Raw genomic sequence first — 21,123 nt, forward strand, 5'->3', positions numbered from 1 at the left:
TGATGACTATAAAAAATAAACAACAAATACATTAATGTAATTAACAAATTCATTAAATCAATAAAAACTTATTAAACTTACATAGCAGCTGCTACAGCTGGTGATATCTGATTTAATAGAGGCAATTTTTTAGCATTGCCCAAGGGATTTGAAGGAGCATCTTCAGTATCTTTAAATTAATTGATTTTTGTAAATATAAAGATTGTTGTTGTTGTTGTTGACTATTTACATGTTCAGTCTCTTGTTGTATTTGTTGTTCGTGTGTCTGATGAGAACGTTGATATTGATGATGATCATCATCATCATTATCACTGTCCGAATCGCTAGCGTCATCATTGTTATTATTAAGGTGAGCATTTTTATTAATTTCCATAAGTCTTTGTTGTTGTACTACAGATATTTTATTGTGCAATTTATGTTGTTCTAATATGGCGTTTGTTGTTGCAGTTGATAAATGTTGTTGTTGTTGTGTTTGCTGCTGAGCATTATTTAATTTCAATTCATTTGTTCGTTGTATTACTGAAGTGGCATTACTAAAATTATTACTTTCTCTTAATAATTGTTCTTGTTGCTGTTGTTGTAGTTCCAGGTGATGTTGCTCCAGTTGCTGTTGGTGATGGTGTTGTTCCTCATTATCTGTTTCTTGATTATTATCATTAATATCATCTTCCTCTTCATCTTCGGTAGCTGGCCGTTCACGTTTGATGTGTTCGGTAAAGGGCTGATGATTTAATTGATTTTCGGGTTTTTCTATTGCTAATGTGTCGAGTCCATTATCGGGCATTTCAGTTTCATTGTTATCATTATCCTCTTCTTCATCTTCCGGAGGATCAATGACACGCTCATGCAAACTGACGCCATTGACAAGACTTTTACGCAAACGCCAGGCAAATGTCCGTGATATATTCAATTCATTAGCAATAACAGTGGTGGTGGCTTCCCTTAGTATCAATTGTTTGGCCAAGGCAATTTTCTTCGCATCTAACTTGATGCGAGTGCGTCCCTTGCGTTTGTTGTTGGCCATGATAATTCTGTAACGGAGGGAATGTTTAAATGTTTTATTTCTTAATAAAACTAATAATTTAGAAACACCGTAATATTTGAACTTACTTTCTGTTTATGGAGATAATAGCATTTTCCGGTTTGCGTATGCCAATGCGTCTGGGGAAATTGTTATATTGCACGATATTTTGTTTGAAAAGTTGTTGCAAGGGCCTGAAATTTCACAAAAACAAACAAAATCAAGAAAAGTACTAGTCATTAATGTCTATTTATCTATTTACTATCTATCTATCTATCTATCTATCTATCTAATCTATCTATCTATCTATCTATCTATCTATCTATCTATCTATCTATCTATCTATCTATCTATCTATCTATCTATCGATCTATCTATCTATCTATCTATCTATCTATCTATCTATCTATCTATCTATCTATCTATCTATCTATCTATCTATCGATCTATCTATCTATCTATCTATCTATCTATCTATCTATCTATCTATCTATCTATCTTCTATCTATCTATCTATCTATCTATCTATCTATCTATCTATCTATCTATCTATCTATCTATCTATCTATCTATCTATCTATCTATCTATCTATCTATCTATCTATCTATCTATCTATCTATCTATCTATCTATCTATCTATCTATCTATCTATCTATCTATCTATCTATCTATCTATCTATCTATCTATCTATCTATCTATCTATCTATCTATCTATCTATCTATCTATCTATCTATCTATCTATCTATCTATCTATCTATCTATCTATCTATCTATCTATCTGTCTATCTATCTATCTATCTATCTATCTATCTATCTATCTATCTATCTATCTATCTATCTATCTATCTATCTATCTATCTATCTATCTATCTACTACTTACATTTTCGCCGTTTTCGAAGGACAGCCAGTACGTTTATGCCAGCCCAGATGGTGACCGGTGGGGAATAAAACATTGCAGTCGGAACATTGCATAGGGCGCCTAAAAATTTAAATAAAACATCTCCCGTTAATATTTCGTTTTTTCAAATTAACACACAAAACAACTTACGTTTGATTACGTCTCTTCTTAACACAACGGCCTCGCCTTATATGTTTCTCCAGGAAACGTTTATAAAAGTAGGTCTTCTTACAATTCGTACACTCATAGACGGGTCCCGAAGTGCCGTGTACACTTTGCATGTGAGCCTTAAGAACTTGTTTCATTTCGAAAATTTGAAAGCAATGAGGACATTGATAACCACGCATGTGTGTCATACCAGCTGCAGCATCTGTCGCTGATACTGAACCACCATTAGTAAGTGTAGCGCCTGCGCCTCCATCTTCTGATGGTGTTATTAATTCAATTTCCGGTATTAATGGCAGCGGTCCATCTTCATCCTCATCATCTTGATCGGTATCACTACCTGTGCCTTCGCCAGCCTCATCATCACTTGCACCATTAGCCTGGATACCGTTTAATTTACTTAAATGCTGTTGCATATACTCATGCATCAAACGTATTGAGTTAAAATCAAATGCAGGTTTTTGTCCATTGGCACTTTTTATTTCACCATCATCTTCTACCAGATCATTATGATGTTGGCGATCATCATCTTCTTCATGTTCATTATGATCACCATTATCTTGATCTAATCTATGATCGCCATTTATTTGTCTTTGTAGATGATGTTTATAAATTTGTTCATCTAATTCTGGTTCCTCTTCCACGTCACTTTTATGTGGGGAATTTTTATGATGTTGTCCATTTGTTATTTCATGTTCTTCAACTTCATCATCTTCCTCCGATTCTAGGGTATTAGTTTGATCTGATTTACTTTCTATTTTACGTATTAAGAGTTGTTGTCTGAAGAAATTATCGGCATCTTCACATTTCTTTTTGAATAGACAGGCCGATATGGTGTTTTTGGCACATGTTATGCAGACTTGTTGCGGTAGGGTATCGCCACGTTCGATCTGAAATTATATTGAATGAATATAGAAGATTTTAGTGAAAAACATACATTTAATTTTAAATTTATCTGAAGCTAATTCTACTGTGTGTACTACACTATATTATACAACGATAGTCTACTTATAAATCCGGTAATGATCGAGTATATATTCTGATATATGAAATGAAGTCTGGACTTATAATTTAGTCTAAGTTTGGACAATAGTCTAGTTTTATAGTTTTGGAATAAATCTTAGTCTATAGTCTAGACTATTGTCTAAATTATGTGTTATTCTTAGTTATAGTCTATCCTATAGTCTAGTCAATAGTCTAGTCTATTAGTCTAGTCAATAGTCTAGTCTATAGTCTAGTCAATAGTCTAGTCTATATCTATCTATAGTCTAGTCTATAGTCTATTCTATGTCTAGTCTATAGTCTAGTCTATAGTCTAGTCTATAGTCTAGTCTATAGTCTAGTCTATAGTCTAGTCTATAGTCTAGTCTATAGTCTAGTCCTATAGTCTAGTCTATAGTCTAGTCTTAGTCTAGTCTAGTCTATAGTCTAGTCTATAGTCTAGTCTATAGTCTAGTCTATAGTCTAGTCTATAGTCTAGTCTATAGTCTAGTCTATAGTCTAGTCTATAGTCTAGTCTATAGTCTAGTCTATAGTCTAGTCTATAGTCTAGTCTATAGTCTAGTCTATAGGTCTAGTCTATAGTCTAGTCTATAGTCTAGTCTAGTCTAGTCTATAGTCTAGTCTATAGTCTAGTCTAGTCTATAGTCTAGTCTATAGTCTAGTCTATAGTCTAGTCTATAGTCTAGTCTATAGTCTAGTCTATAGTCTAGTCTATAGTCTAGTCTATAGTCTAGTCTATAGTCTAGTCTATAGTCTAGTCTATAGTCTAGTCTATAGTCTAGTCTATATACTAGTCTAGTCTATAGTCTAGTCTATAGACTAGTCTATAGACTAGTCTAGTCTATAGTTAGTTTATAGACTAGTCTAGTCTAGACTATAAAGACTAGTCTAGTCTAGTCTATTAGTCTAGTCTATAGTCTAGTCTATAGTCTAGTCTATAGTCTAGTCTATAGTCTAGTCTATAGTCTAGTCTATAGTCTAGTCTATAGTCTAGTCTATAGTCTAGTCTATAGTCTAGTCTATAGTCTAGTCTATAGTCTAGTCTATAGTCTAGTCTACAGTCCAGTCTATAATCCAGTCTATAGTTCAGTCTATAGTCCAGTCTATAGTGTAATTTATAGTCTAGTCTATAGCCTAGTCTATAGTCTATATTACAGTATATTTTGTAGTCTAGTCTATTCTTTAGTCTGCGCTGTAGTCTAGGCAATATACTAGTCTGGACTATAATATAGTCTATTGTTCAGAGAATCTTTAATTTGGACTATGATCTATTCTATAGTCCAGACTTTTAAAAGCCCATTCTATAATGAAGATCTGTTATATAATTAATACTTTTAAAAACATATACTTCCAAATTAAATTTGCTAAAAATTTTGTATGCAAGTCTTGTTTTTATTAATTTGCACATACCATTATTTACAAACCCTAGTATACATTGTAAATCGATATTTTTTTCAAACTATAAATAAAATTTATTTTTTTGATAAAAAAAGGCCAGAATGACATTAATAAAAAGAACAACGTTGGCTCAATTGTAGAGATAGAAACTACTTGTTGAAAAAAAAAAAAATAATGGAAAACATATTTACAAAATTAAACAAATAAATAAATAACTTAAAACGTTAGACAATCATAAACTATTTATACGAAGAAACAACAACAATAGCAACAAGAAGAACTAAAGCAACAAAAAAATTACTTAAAATATTTACAACAAAGTATAAAATTTCAAACTAAAAATGTAAATTATTTAGTTTTTTTTTTCGTATTTTCTTCATCAAGTAAAGGGAGTGGTTCCAATATAAAAAAAAAACAACTAACAAACAAATAATAAAAATAATAACAACAACAGCAGCAAAATAAAATTATAAAAAATTGAAATAATATGAAACTATTGAATTGAATTGAATACTCATACACATTTACTTAACTTTACTACGTTTTCAATACATAAATAATGGTGAAATATTCAAAGTGTATAATGAAAATGAAAAAGAAACAGAACAAATAAAAAATTTATTAATATGAAAAATAAATAAATAAAAAACAAAATAATTTAATCAACCCAACCCAATAAACATCGATTCAAACCTGTGAATATTTTTGAAAATTTTCTTAACTAAATAATGTATTTGCCAAATTGTTTTCAAATTTTAAAGTTTAGCCTTTGAAATAAACATGAAAATTTCCAAAAACGTTTAAAAAAATATAATGTGTGATATTTATAAAATTTTCAAAGTTTTGTTTTAATTGAACTTAGAAAAGTTTCTTTCAAAAAATAAATTATTTTAGAAAAATAAAAACAGAACATTTTTTCTACAGCAAGGGAGCGAAAAAACGTTAAATATAGGAGAAATAATCGGAGATATAAAAGAAAAATATGCTAAAATAAATGTATGAATGTTTTATTTTCAGGTGATGTAAAAAAATATATGAATTTTGCAATAGTTAGCACTATAATTAGGGTTTGAAATATGTATGAAAATAATAATAAAGAATACTTGAAATACGTTTGAAATTTTTTTTTAGTTTCAAGCTTACCTCTAGCCTTTTTTTAAATTTGAAATACATTTGAAAAATACGTTTGATTTCTAGCTGCCTTTTTGTTTGAGAAGGCCATAATTTTCCATTTGAAAACAAAAATTTTCAAATTTGTTCTCAAAGGCTATGTATGAAATTTGAATAGGTTTTCAAATACATATTTACATCATTTCAAAGGTTTTTGCTTATTGGGAAAAAAAACATACATATACACAAACAAACACACAGAGTCTAGTAGAAAAAAAAAAGAAAATAAATAAAAAAATTAATACAGAAGGAGTTTGTGTTGTTGTGCTGTGTTTTGAGGTGTCTTTGTATGAGTTACGTAAATTTTAAGTTTTTGATTTTTTTTTGGAAAAATTTAATTAAACAAAAATTTCAAATTTATTCTTTTATAATGAATCATGTAAATGGTATGAGGTGATTAAACATGAGAAGACAGACAGACGGTTTTTAAAGAATTTTTAAATCAACGGAAGTGAATATAGACTTTTAATTGAACAATAAACGTTTTGTTTATTAAACAATTAATTTTTTCAACATTATTTTGATTTAATTTTCATAAATACATAATGTATTTCTTTGGTTCCGGCCAGAAACAAAGAAGTATTTTTGATCATTTAAAAACAGTTCACTTTGATGGTTTATGTCTTAGCTAAATCATAAATCGAGGTTTGAGATTTTAAACTAAATAATTTTGAATGTTAAGATTTGATTGTTTTGAAAATATAGAACATAGAGGAATCATTATGAACACTTTTTTGGGCCGAACCCAAAGTGTGTTTGATTCCCACGAAAGATGCTGTAAAGATATTTCAGAAGAGGTCCGAAGGAGGCGGGGTTTTCGTATTTGATTTAACATACATCCTTCTAACGGAAACTGCGTACCAACCAACTACTAACTAACTAACTAACTAACTAACTAACTAACTAACTACTAACTAACTAACTAACTAACTAACTAACTAACTAACTAACTAACTAACTAACTAACTAACTAACTAACTAACTAACTAACTAACTAACTAACTAACTAACTAACTAACTAACTAACTAACTACTAACTAACTAACTAACTAACTAACTAACTAACTACTACTAACTAACTACTAACTAACTAACTAACTAACTAACTAACTAACTAACTAACTACTAACTAACTAACTAACTAACTAACTAACTAACTAACTAACTAACTAACTAACTAACTAACTAACTAACTAACTAACTAACTAACTAACTAACTAACTAACTAACTAACTAACTAACTAACTAACTACTAACTAACTAACTAACTAACTAACTAACTAACTAACTACTAACTAACTAACTAACTAACTAACTAACTAACTAACTAACTAACTAACTAACTAACTAACTAACTAACTAACTAACTAACTAACTAACTAACTAACTAACTAACTAACTAACTAACTAACTAACTAACTAACTAACTAACTAACTAACTAACTAACTAACTAACTAACTAACTAACTAACTAACTACTAACTAACTAACTAACTAACTAACTAACTAACTAACTAACTAACTAACTAACTAACTAACTAACTAACTAACTAACTAACTAACTAACTAACTAACTAACTAACTAACTAACTAACTACTAACTAACTAACTAACTAACTAACTAACTAACTAACTAACTAACTAACTAACTACTAACTAACTAACTACTAACTAACTAACTAACTAACTAACTAACTAACTAACTAACTAACTAACTAACTAACTAACTAACTAACTACTAACTAACTAACTAACTAACTAACTAACTAACTAACTAACTAACTAACTAACTAACTAACTAACTAACTAACTAACTAACTAACTAACTAACTAACTAACTAACTAACTAACTAACTAACTAACTAACTAACTAACTAAACTAACTAACTAACTAACTAACTAACTAACTAACTAACTAACTAACTAACTAACTAACTAACTAACTAACTAACTGGTTTCCACAGTAATTTCATAGAAAAAACTTTCGAATACAAGTTCTTTAAACGATTTTTCTTAAAAAGCCGATACCATTAGCTCAGGAAGAAGGAAGAAGATATACAGAGGATAAAGCTTTATTTTAAAGTCGACCTATTGGACTTTTATAACGCTGCTTTAAAGTTAACGTTAACAAAATAACTTTGGTCACTAGTGGGTTAAAAATTTGTTGGGTTGTGCAATCTAAATTGTAAGGATTCATAAAAAGTTTTATTTAATTTTAATATTTCTTAAGAATTTTAATGAAGACTCAAAATACAAAATTTTTAAGATATCTTCTAAAATTCTTTAAAAAAATATTTTTGCAATTCTCACTTAAAACTTTTAAAATAATCTCAAATTTATGTTTTTTTAATTAATAAAAATTAGTAAACATTAAGATTCTATTTAAACCATTTCACTGAGAAGTTTTTCTCAGTGTAACATTTGTAATATTAATTTGGCAGCAATAAAAAAACAAACACAAAATCAAGCATTTTAAAATATAATTCAAAGTGCACACAAATTATTTAAAAGTTTTAGACCAACAAAAAACCTACAAACTCATTCCTTTAGCAACATACTCACACAAGTAAAAAATTTCAACTTCTAGAGGTAAAAATAAAACACCTCAATGCCTTCGAAAAATAACTAACTCTTGGCCAAAATAAAAGTTTTAGCTCAAACAAAAACTTGTAAGCAAGCAGCAAAAAAGAAAAGACAGTCGGTAAACTTAAACAACCGGCAGACCAAACTACCAAGCAACCAACCAACCAACTTACCAACCATCTATCCGACCAACTTAACGAACAACAACTTAAAAAGTCAGTCTGGCTGATATCAGGTATTTAGAAAAACTAAAACCCCCCAAAAAAAACTAAACAAAAACAACCAACAGCAACAACGAAAATAATATTCTAAGTTTATAAACAGATTGGGAAGTAAGAATTAAATAACAAGAAGAAAATGTAAAATTTATTTTAACTCACACTCATTCACACTGACTCTTTCCTACCAGTAGAACAGAAATATACAGACAAACACTCACTCATTTGGTTGCACAAAAATAAAAACTAGGAATTCGAACATTCAACTTCTTAAACAAATAGTAACAACAAAAACAAAAATAAAAATTGTATGTATAAAATATATTAAGAAGAAGAGGAAAAAACAAATTGTATCGTACATTAAACTACATGTAGTCAGAGTCGTTTGTTTGTTGGTTGGTTGGTTGGTATCGTATCTTTTGGTTTGCTTTGGAATCGTATGCATGTTTGCAACTTGAATTTATGAAAACCATCATAAAATAAATACAAACAAAAAGAAAATCCACACACATTTAAACTCTTGTTATATTCTCATCCATATGAAACTTATAGTAAACGACAGATAATAAAAAAAACATACAAAACTTTAAAAAATAGTTTACAAGAAACACAACTACGAAAAATATTTTTGTACAACTACAAATTTATTACACCATTTCCATTTGTTTGCGGAAATTAAATTTGCAAAGAAAAGAGTTTTATAAAATAATATTAGTCCTACACCCCCATTAAAGTATGCAATTGGGTCAAAATCACATTCTGAGTCGATTAAGCTATGTCCGTCTGTCTATCCGGCTGTATGCGCACGCTATAAATCGCAATTTTATAATTTGATTTGATGAAATTTGACACATACTTAGAACAAAGTCTATTGAAAATTGTTGAAATCGTTCCATTATTTCATCTAGACCCATACAACTATACACCCTCCGAATAGGATTTTCAGTTCATAATAATGTTAAATGTTCTAGTATCTCTACAAAAAAAACTTAGTTTTACATAAGTATAAATGATTCTGTCAACTTTCGTAATGACCGAACCTCACTTGACTCTAGCCTCCATATAAAGTCCCTTTCAGAAAATGACTTAAAGGTCAATAAGTCACTTTCAATTCTTAATTCTGCATAAATAACTTTAATAAAAAAAGAAAATCCCTCTGCAAAAACTGAATATAGTCCCTTGTCCCTTGTCCTCATATATCCCTTCTTTCAGAAAATCACTTTTTTGTCAACAAGTGGTTAACATATTTCGGAATTAAGGTAAAAAATAACCTAAATGGTTTATTAAAAAAGTAAAATACATTTTTTACATACTCGCTGGTGTAGGACCAAACCCGACTACATATTCCAACTCGTGTTTAATGTTTTATTTAAGAATCGAAATGTGAACGGCGATACCACCAGTTTTGTATAAAAGCAGGTTGAACCAAGTTTTTTTTATCAAAGAGACCTACACTGAAAATAATCCATGCTTAACTTTACGAAAAAAAATTTCGTAACTACTTTTTTCGTAATATATACGAAAATTTTGTGTATAATACGAAATATTGTTTAATCAACCCCTTTTCTAATTTTACGAAAGTACGAAAACCTGTCGTAATATCTTTTTTCGTATATATTAAGAAACTTTGTTTTCTTTTACAAAAATAATTTCATTAAGTCATGTAATATTTAAAGAAAGTAACGAATTTTTTTCGTAACAAAATTATTTAGTAATATACAAGAATTATTTTTGATTTTACAAAAAAAATTATTTTGTTACGAATTTTTTTTTTTTTTTTTGTTATTTTCGTAATTTTAAGCGAGTTAAATTAAACGTATTTTTAAATTTACAGGAAATTAGCTGCCTAATTTCCTGTAAATTTTTTATGTTTTTTTAAAAAACATAAAAAATTTGTTTTTTTTTAATTCGCAATCTTTTTTTAAATTTACAATGATTATTTTAAAAGAACTAACATATTTATGTTTTTAAAAAAATCGTAAAATGAACAATTTTTTTTTTCTAAATTTATATAAAATTATTTTGCATTTTACTAAAATATTTCGTACAATTTCGTATATATTACGAAAGAATTTCGTGGTGGCGAAACCACCAATCATTTCGTACAATGTACGACATTTTTCGTGTATATTATGGCATGGATTATTTTCAGTGTAGAAACGTCGTTCCTAGATATGAATTAGTCAAAAAGAATTTGGATTCATTCTCCATTGAACGGATAACACTAAATTATACTATATCCAAAATTGTAATGATGATATTAATTGTTTTTATTCTGAATGTGTGGAACTGGTTTATTTTGAAGTTGTCAATTTGAAGATTGAAATGCGATAAGAACGGACAGAATCCATTAGGGGCATTTGAAGGATGGAAAGACATTATGAAGCTAAATAGGGTGTAATGAAATATGGTGCGCAACGACGATCCATCTATCTATCTATCTATCTATCTATCTTTATCTTCGACTATCTTCTATCTATCTATCTATCTATCTATCTATCTATCTATATCTATCTATCTATCTATCTATCTATCTATCTATCTATCTATCTACTATCTATCTATCTATCTATCTATCTATCTATCTATCTATCTATCTATCTATCTATCTATCTATCTATCTATATATCTATCTATCTATCTATCTATCTATCTATCTATCTATCTATCTATCTATCTATCTATCTATCTATCTATCTATCTATCTATCTATCTATCTATCTATCTATCTATCTATCTATCTATCTATCTATCTATCTATCTATCTATCTATCTATCTATCTATCTATCTATCTATCTATCTATCTATCTATCTATCTATCTATCTATCTATCTATCTATCTATCTATATATCTATCTATCTATCTATCTATCTATCTATCTATCTATCTATCTATCTATCTATCTATCTATCTATCTATCTATCTATCTATCTATCTATCTATCTATCTATCTATCTATCTATCTATCTATCTATCTATCTATCTATCTATCTATCTATCTATCTATCTATCTATCTAATATTTCTGGAACAAGTTACGACAGCTTATTTGATTTTGAATTGCAAAATTTCCCTAAAAATCACATATCCCTATTTGGAAATGGTGTTATGCCTAAGAAGTATGTAGAAAAAGCCACCAATAAAAACGAATAAATTACAATTTCTTCACATAAATACACTAAAAATTATACTTTAAAGTAATAAAAAATAATAAATTCAAATTAAAAAAAAAAAATATTGAAAAAATTCAAAACCGTCATTTAAACGGTAAATTATTTTGTATGCTCAAGAAAAAAAACGAAACAAAAAACAATAAAAAAAACAAAATCATAAAAGAATTAAAATTAATAAAAAAAAACTAAAAAATACATTATACAAAAACAACAAAAAAAAAAATATGAATAAATTTTAACAAATACGAGAATAAATAAAAAATATTAGTTAAAATAATGACATACGATTCTGAGTTTTTTGTTTATTTGGGTTTTTAGACAAAAAAACATAAATTTTTTTATTACTTTAATATTTTAGTTAAGTATTTCTCGTTATTTCGAGAAAATATTTGTTGTTTTTGTTGCTGTTGTTTTTTTTTTATTTTGTTTATTGTTTTGTGGCACAAACAGAGGAAGAAGAAAATCTTTGTATGTGTTTTGTTGAGTTGTGTTTTTTTAATACAAATTGAAATGAATAAATAAAATCCAAAATAATAATAAGAATATGAATTTAATTTTCGTTTTTTTGTTGAATTCAATTTTGTATCTGTGTGTGTGTGAATGTGAGTTTCTGTTTCTTTAACGTTCCAATAAAAATAATAAATGGAAAAAATTATGTATACTCAAGCTTAATTGAATAAAAAATACAACAACAACAACAAGAGCAATAACTACGAAATCATAATAATAAAATAAAATATACAAGTTTGATTTGTTTTTCTACTCCTCTTACTCGTCGTCTGAATTTCTACATAAAAAGTATTTTTCAAATTGTATTCGAAATTCAAATAAGTTTATAGTAAAATGTTTGTTTCTATGTATGTAAGTAAATATTTTTTTTTTGCTTTGGTGTTGGTATGAAAATACTTTGTGCAACTATGTATGTGTGTGTGTGTACAATTGTGTATACAAGCAGAAAATTAATTTAATAAAATTATTGTGATTTATTTTATATTTTTTGTTGTTGTCGTTGCTGTTGTTTCATTTCTGTTTAAATTAATACTCATATTTCTTTTTAAATTTTTTGATGTGATTTAAATTTTCGTGTTTTTTTTTCTTTTGTTAGCTTTCGGTTGTTTTTTAATTGAAAATCTCAGTAAATTAACGCAAATTGTTATAAAAAGAATATAATTTTTAAATGAATTCAATGAAATAAATTAATTTGTCTGATTGAAATTTGTTGTTTTTTTTTTTATAAAATAAAAGTTAAATTTGTTGGGTAGAATATACGAAATATTATTTGGCCTCAAAAACTAAATTGTCAGCAAAAAATATATAGATATATATAGATATGAAAAGTATGCCGGCAGAATGTTTCCTAGTGGCATGGACTTGCTGATCTTCCTCTTAAGCTATCTCAGAGAGCGCTCATATACTGCGATCTCTGAGATCAAGATTAATTCAGGGGTACGATAAGACCCCGCTCATTCTCCTATTCTATTTCCCATTTTCATAAGCAACCTTCTTTGTCTAACTTTCAATCCTATCCACTCTTTCGCCACTGACAGCAACATCTGCAGGCCAAGACCTTTGGATATTGGGACAAATTAATGTCGAAGTGCTTTTTGGGAACACCTGCCGTGTTGGCCTAACTTCACGGTGGTTTTTTCGTATACAGGGTGAGCTTTTGTGAAAACTCACCAACGCCCATATGTGTATCTTACACGCGGGTGGCAATTTTTTTACATATACAAGCACTTTACTCAAGTACTCAAGCTATCCAATCTCTGACTATTGCTGCACCGTTGCTTAACTTCCGAGATGTAAAAACATCACTACCGTTTAAAATCGCGATGATGGGATGGCATCTGTTGAGTCGGCAACAGCACCTACAGACGTATTCGGTAGTCACGAATCCATCAGATAAGACGAGAACTTCATTCTTACTCACAGAAAACACACAGTGGTAAATCTGGTATGAACAGAGTTTTCCTTGAACATACCTGGACAAGGAAGGAAAATTCAATGGTATCACTTACACTACATATCGGTTCCGAAATTGGTCATTGTCCAAAATAATAAGATTTTTATATTAAATCAGGCTCAATTAGTGGTATGAATACGAATTGAACAATTTTGAACAAGAATACGTCTTAATTTGTTGCTAGAACAAATAAAATGCCCGATCCATAAAACATGGTTATTGTCTCGGGTATGGTTATTAGCATTTTTGTATACTTTGGAAATCGGAGGATTTGAAAAATCTGTTTAAATTAAAGGAAATATATGGAATTATCAAAATTTTCAAGTATATGTTGTAAGTATTAAGAAATCGGAGTTAAATTTCGGATTATAAGAACGTACTGTATTCAAAATGCCCAAATCCAATAAAATAACAACTCTTTTTCAAAAGTTAAAAACTCAACTTCTAATGCATCATTTAGAAGGTTCAATGACCACCAGATCCAAAATCCGGGTCTAAAGTGGTAAAATATAATATAAATGTGTTACTTTTTTGTTTTTTAAAAAAATAATATCCTTTTTTAAATAAAACCAATTGTCAGTATTTCTGTATACTTATTTTTGTGATTAACTGTATATAATATTTTAATCCAACTTAATAATTAATTATTATGCACAAGAGAACAAAATTGATGAAAAATTAATATTTATTCTATTTTTTTTTTTCATTATTAAGAAAATTTTTCAATCAAAAACATCACCACTTATATAACATTACATATTCAAATGAAAGTAATTGGAAAAAGTAAAAAATTTAAATTGAAATTAATAAGAAAAATATTCAATATATAATAACAATTTGTATACAAAGAAATGTAATATGAAAAATAAAGAGAAAAAAAAAACACTGTCATGAATACATAATAATAATTAAATAAATTGTAAAGCAAATTAATAAAAATAAATTAAATAAATATTCATAATATAATATTATAAAACAATAACAAGGCATTGTTGTAAATAGAAAAAAGTTTACCTTAACATCAGCTAGTGTAGTAATTTTTTTCCATAATGAATCTTCACCAAATATTGAAATCATTTGTGTGGCATTGTTATTGCTGCTGCTGCTGCTGCTGCCATTTGGTGAAGGTGATGCTGCCGAAGTGATGCAAATGCGACATATTTGTAGATAGTTGTTGTTAGCTAAAGATGATGATAATGATGATGATGTTGCAGCAGCCATAGTGAAAACATTTAATTTAGATTTTTTAACACTTTAAACACTTATTGTTGTTGTTTTTTTTTTTTAATTACCAAAAACAAAAATTTTAGATTTTTTTTTTCGATTTTCTTTTAAAGATGTTCTTTATCTGTTTAATTAGTTTGTTATAATTATATTTTCACTTATACACGAATATGTTGAAGCATATTTTTGTTTTTGTTAGGTGTGTTTTTTTTTCTGGATTTTGTTGTTGTTGTTTTTTTATTTCTTTATATTGGACGGAAGGAAGGTGTTTGTTGTTTTAGTGCTGAGTTGTTACAGATTTGTAACATGTATGATGATGACATGTGGAACGAACCAGCGAACGAACAGCAACTTGTTAGTGTAAACAAATCATAAAAATCACACTTTGCACACACACATTCAAACACACACACGCGCACAGCAAGTAACAACAAGTGTGCGAATTTAATAAAAATCAAATATCCGTGAGATACAAACAAAAATTACTGAGAGAGCGAGTGAGAGAGAGACAGAATAGTAGTTATTTTTCTTCTATTATTTAAATTATTATTAAGCAAAAGAAAACTGCAAAAACAAATAATAAATTAAATGACAACAATAACAACAACAAAAATTATCACACATTTAACTAGAAATGACTATATTTGCCAGAGCACAAAATAAGAGATGAAAACATACACTTAAGAGAGCGATTAAAAGAGCATAACACAATTCGCAAGTATCTTTCTTTAAATGCTGAACTACTGTTACGCGCGCAAGATTTTTTATAAATATTTTAAAATTTCTTGTTTCTTAAATTGTTGTTATTTTTTTTTTGTAAATTAATTTTGTTTTGAAAATTGTGTTTTTACAGGAAAAGGAAATATTTTTTACACACACACACACACCCGTTAGTAATTTTTTTTTCTTTTTCAAATAATTTAATTAAAATTTTAATAATTTTTTTTTTTGTTTTTCATTAACTATTTTATAATAATTTTTAAAAAATTTAAACCGTAAGCGGCGGTGGCAACGTTAAACGACATACTACAACTCTGCTGATCCAATAACTAAAACAGACTGCGAACGACGACTACGACTACGTTAATGTCTTGTGTGTGACTCTGGGACTGTTGCCGTGGTTGTTGTTCATGTTGATGTTTTGTTGTTGTGTGTTTGACTCCGACTCTATACTAAGTGAATCTAAAATAAAAAAAATAATGAAAAATAATATAATAAAATAACAACAAAAACAAACAGCAGCAGAGGAGAATAAGAAAATTTTGTTGTATATTAATAATAATAACAAAAACATATAAAATAAAACGTAAACACACACACACACCATCAAACAAACAATAGTTTTGTTTTTTTTTTATTTTAAGAAATTACAATTATTTACAAACGAGTATTTCGTTCGTACCAACCAAATATTTTCTGAAACACACTCACACACATACTTTTACCCACACTAACATACATTTAGAATAATTTTTTATCCAACAATAAGAACAACAAACAAAAAACTAGAAAATACTCTAGAAAAAAAAAAATATTGAAAATTTTAGTTTAGTTTCAGTTTTCTTCTGTTTGTTTTTTCAATAAATTGTGTGAAAAATACAAAAAAAAAAATAAGTATAAAGAATTTATGTATTAAAAACGAAATAAATGAAACACGATAAGATAGGATATAAATTGAAAAACTTATTCACACACACACACTAAAACACACATTTACATTTACTTGTGTAAATGTGTAAATAATGTAAGAAAATATTGAAATAAATTAAAATCGAATGATGTTAATTATGTTTTAAAAATGCAAAAAAATAATTAAATAACAACACCAAGAGTATTTACAACAAGAGAGTGTAGGTACTTATACCCTACACCACTTTAGTGGGGTTTGTGCTGATGTTTGTAACGCACAATAATATTGGCCCTATACCCACCTTAAAGTATACCAATCATTTTCTGAGTCGATTTAGCTATGTCCGTCCGTCCATGTCAGGAATGGGGGGCAATGATTACACAAAGTAATTCATTACATGGTCAATTACAATTACTTGTAATGTGTAATTGAGCAATAACCAATTACAATTACTTGTAATTGTAATGGAAATCTTTCCAATTACAATTACTTGTAATGTGTAATTGACCACTAACCAATTACAATTACTTGTAATTGTAATTGAAGTTTTGCCAATTAAAATTACTTGTAGGTATTACTAATTACATGTAATTATAAGGAACAAAATTCACAATTACAAGTAATTGTAATTGGAAAAACTTCAATTACTATTACAAGTAATTGTAATTGTCAAAACTTCAATTACAATTACAAATAATTGTAATTGGCAAAACTTCAATTACAATTAAAAGTAATTGTAATTAGTAAAGCTTCAATTACAATTACTTCAAATGTAATTGTAATTGAAAATGTTGTCATTACTCCCCAAGCCTGGTCCATGTAAACCTCGTAATCAAACTACAGGTCGCAATTTTTAAGATAATTCAATGAAATTTGGTACATGACCTTCTATTGTCACAGGTTAAGATCGGTCCATTATTTCACCTAGCCCCCATACAACTGAACCTCCGAATAGGGCTTGTAAACCTTGTAATCAAACTAAAGAATTATCTTCAAATTTTGAAGATAATTCAATGAAATTTGGCACACGATCTTCTATAGTATCGGAGACGAAGCCTATTGAAAATAGTTTACATCTGTCCATTATTTCACCTAGCCCCCATACAACTGAACACCCGAATAGGGCTTGTAAACCTTGTAATCAAACTACAGGTCGCAATTTTGAAGATAATTCAATGACATGATCTTCTATGTTACCGGAGACTAAGCCTATTGAAAATGGCTAACATCGGTCCATTATTTCACCTAGCCCCCATACAAACTGAACCCGCCGAATAATGCTCTTAAGTTCATAATTGTGTTTAATATACTCGTATCTCGACAAAAAACTGCAAAACCAAGTTCTATACTAGCCTTTATGATTCTCATGAATTTTATAATTATAGGGTCTCATTTGACCATAGCCCCTATACAAAGCTCCCTTCAAAATTTGACTTAAATATCCACAATTTTATTCAACAATAAATGGCTTAAGTACATCTGAGACAAGGTACAATTCAACTTAAATGCTTTATTATGAAAACTGAAAAATCACATTTTAATTTTGTAACAGGTGTAGGGTATTATATGGTCGGCCTCGCCCGACTATAATTTCTTACTTGTTGTTTTTTTATGGTGAGAGTAAAATGTAAAAACAAAAATATCTACATGCAATAATTAAATGTAATATTATTTAATTTAAATTAATTATCTACATATTTAATTATTTAAAAGTAAAAAATTGTGTAACAATTTTTAAATTATAAAAAAATGATTTCTTCCTGTTAGTTTTTTTAACAAAAATGATTAAAAGTCACCAAAAAAATCGGATTTCCGTTAAAGATATTCGCAAAAAAGTAGACATTTTAAACTTGTTAAAAATTGTTGGTCTTTTAAAAAAAAAAAACTAACAAAAATATTTTTTTGTTAAAATTTTGCGAAAACAAACTTTTAAAATTTAAATAAAGTTCATATTTGTGAATATTTTTTAGTGAAAATTTACATTTATAAAAACTTTTTCATTGAGAATGTAAAACTAAAAGGAAATTTATAATCACGAATCCCTCAATTCCCATATACTTTTGAAAAATCCCAAAAATAGTTTTTATTAGTATTTTGGCCAGCGCGGACTTATCGAAACCCTTTACAGAATAATTATGAATAATCCCTAGACAAAGACGAAAAGCTCTTAATCCAGTCAACAAAAATCACTTTTAAATAAAACAAGTAAGAAATTATAGTCGGTCGAGGCCGACCATATAATACCCTACACCTGTTACAAAAATAAAATGTGATTTTTCAGTTTTCATAACAAAGCATTAAAGTTGAATTGTACCTTGCCTCAGATATTGTTGAATAAAATTGTGGACATTTAAGTCAAATTTTAAAGGGGCTTTTTATAGGGGCTAGGGACAAATGTGGTCCTATAATTATAAAATTCATTAGGGTCATTAAGGCTAGTATAGAACTTGGTTTTACAGCTTTTTGTCGACATACGAATATATTAAACATAATTATGAACTTAAAAGGCCTATTCGGCGGACCGATGTTAAAAATTTGCAATAGGCTTCGTCTACGGTACCATAGAAGATCATGTGACAAATTTCATTGAATTATCTCCAAAAATGCGACCTGTAGTTTGATTATAAGGTTTACAAGCCCTATTCGGGGGTTCAGTTGTATGGGGGCTAGGTGAAATAATGGACCGATCTTAAACATTTTCAATAGGCTTCGTCCCTGGGACAATAGAAGATCATGTACCAAATTTCATTGAAAGCTAAATCGACTCAGAAAAAGATTCTAAGTCGATTGGTATACTTTAAGGTACCAATATAGGACTTTAAGGTACCATTATAGGACCAATATTATTGTGCGTTACAAACATCAGCACAAATCCAATATACCCTCCCCACTAAAGTGAGAATGTTATATAGAGATAATAAGATCATGATGTAATCTTTGCCCACTATAGAAAGGTCAGTTGAGGATCAACAGTGACTAAGTCTGTTTTTTCTCAAAATTCGAAAAAATACAATTTTTTTTGAAATTATGTTTTCAGATTTTTAGTAAAAATACGGTAGAATCGAATTTTATGTAAAATATTATATTCTTAATGAAAAAACAAAATGGATTTTAGTGAAAATTTGGATTTTTAGAGAAACATTTTTATTTTTTGCGAAAAATTTAATTTCTATTGAAAAAATTGAATTCTTGTAAAAAAAAATTAACTTTTAGTAAAAAAATTAAATTTTTATGAAAAATCTGATTTTTAATAAAAAATGTTTCAGTTTTTAATGAAAATTCGAAATTTTTAATGAAAAATAAAATTTTTAGTGAAAAATCGTAAATTAAGTAAATATTCCCATTTTTAGTAGAAAATTAGGATCTTAGTAAATTTTTTGTAATAAATTTTTTTTCGAAAATCAAAGAAAAGCTAAATTTTAATGAAAAATTGTCATAATTTGTAAAAAAAACGGATTTAGTAAAAATTAGAATTTTATGTCAAAATTGAATCTTTAGTAAATTTTTTGTGAAAATTCATATTTTCCACGATTTTTTGAGGAAAAACGATATTTAGAGAAAAACTGAATTTTTTAGCATTTTGGAACACACCTGGTCCCCTCGGTATTAACATTTTCGAAACTTTTTTCCATTTACAATAAAGTAAATAAAGTTAGATTTTTAAAATGTAAAAAATTCTTATACATCTTCAAAGAAAATTTTTAGAAAACTTAAAAAAAGTACTTTTTTCACAAAAAATTGTATTTCTTTGATTTTTTAAATTGAAATGCATATAACTTTAGGCTCATGATTAGAGTTGCCATTTTGGTGCTTTTAACTTCCTATACCCTGAGATTTTTTAAAAATACCCCGAAAAATTAAACTTTATATTTTAACCCCCTTATTCACAAACAACATTTTTATTTTATAAAAGGTTTATAAAACAAAATGTCCATACAAAATCAAATTTATAAACTGTTTATAAAATACAAATTTTGTTTGTGAATAAGGGGATATATATATTAAGTCAATTATGGACCGAACCCTTTTGAATTAACAAAATGTTTATTTTTAAAAACAAAATATTTTTGTTAATTTTTTATGGACAGTAGGGTCGTAAAATTTGATAGAAAGGTTTCGGTTCGTATAATACTTATTGGTTTCGGATTTCATCGCACTACTCGTATTTAATTTTGGACCGATCCACTACCCTTTTATAAATTTCAATTCAATGAGTATGCTGCGTGTTTAATTTTGTGTTTTTAAGGTTCAATGTTATAAAAGAATCAAAAAGTACCGAAAAATTCCCTCTTATAGCTTTTCATTACATCAGATATGTCTGATTTTATGTTTCTAGGTCCCATATTGCATAAAAAACAAAAAGTACCAGTTTAAGAACGAAAAAGTATCAAAAATCATTTCTTACAAATTTTCATTAACTCTAGACTCTGAATGTTTAATTTTATGTTTCTAAGTTATAGAAACTACAACAAGGTATTTATTGGAAGAACGAAAATGTATTAAAAAGTCCCTTTTTATAGGTTCTCATTTACGTCCATCACCTTTCAACCCAGTACACTTCTCATTCATTGGACACACTCATTTAGAAAAACTTCTGACACACACACTCTAGGTATACGGATGTATCATACACACTTGACACCAAGTCATTCCTACCGCACATTACCACAGCG

At 28.0% G+C, this 21,123-nt stretch overlaps 1 protein-coding gene across 1 annotated transcript in view; it reads right to left on the minus strand.

Moving 5' to 3' along the window:
- Positions 1-103: 103 nt before the first annotated feature.
- The window catches only part of LOC119608233, a 51,395-nt gene continuing 30,375 nt past the window's right edge, over positions 104-21,123 (minus strand). Inside the window, exons 2-6 of the mRNA XM_037962560.1 lie at positions 14,611-16,002; positions 2,074-2,978; positions 1,906-2,004; positions 1,111-1,215; positions 104-1,031 (exon numbers count right to left, since the gene is read on the minus strand). Coding sequence (XP_037818488.1) covers positions 113-1,031; positions 1,111-1,215; positions 1,906-2,004; positions 2,074-2,978; positions 14,611-14,817 — 2,235 coding nt within the window. The 5' untranslated portion in view covers positions 14,818-16,002 and the 3' untranslated portion in view covers positions 104-112. The remainder of the gene's footprint in view (positions 1,032-1,110; positions 1,216-1,905; positions 2,005-2,073; positions 2,979-14,610; positions 16,003-21,123) is intronic.

This window comes from Lucilia sericata, unplaced genomic scaffold (assembly GCF_015586225.1).
Source record: "Lucilia sericata isolate MDLA Ls3-8-SP2 unplaced genomic scaffold, ASM1558622v1 Contig000810F_arrow, whole genome shotgun sequence".
NCBI classification, from domain to species: domain Eukaryota; kingdom Metazoa; phylum Arthropoda; class Insecta; order Diptera; family Calliphoridae; genus Lucilia; species Lucilia sericata.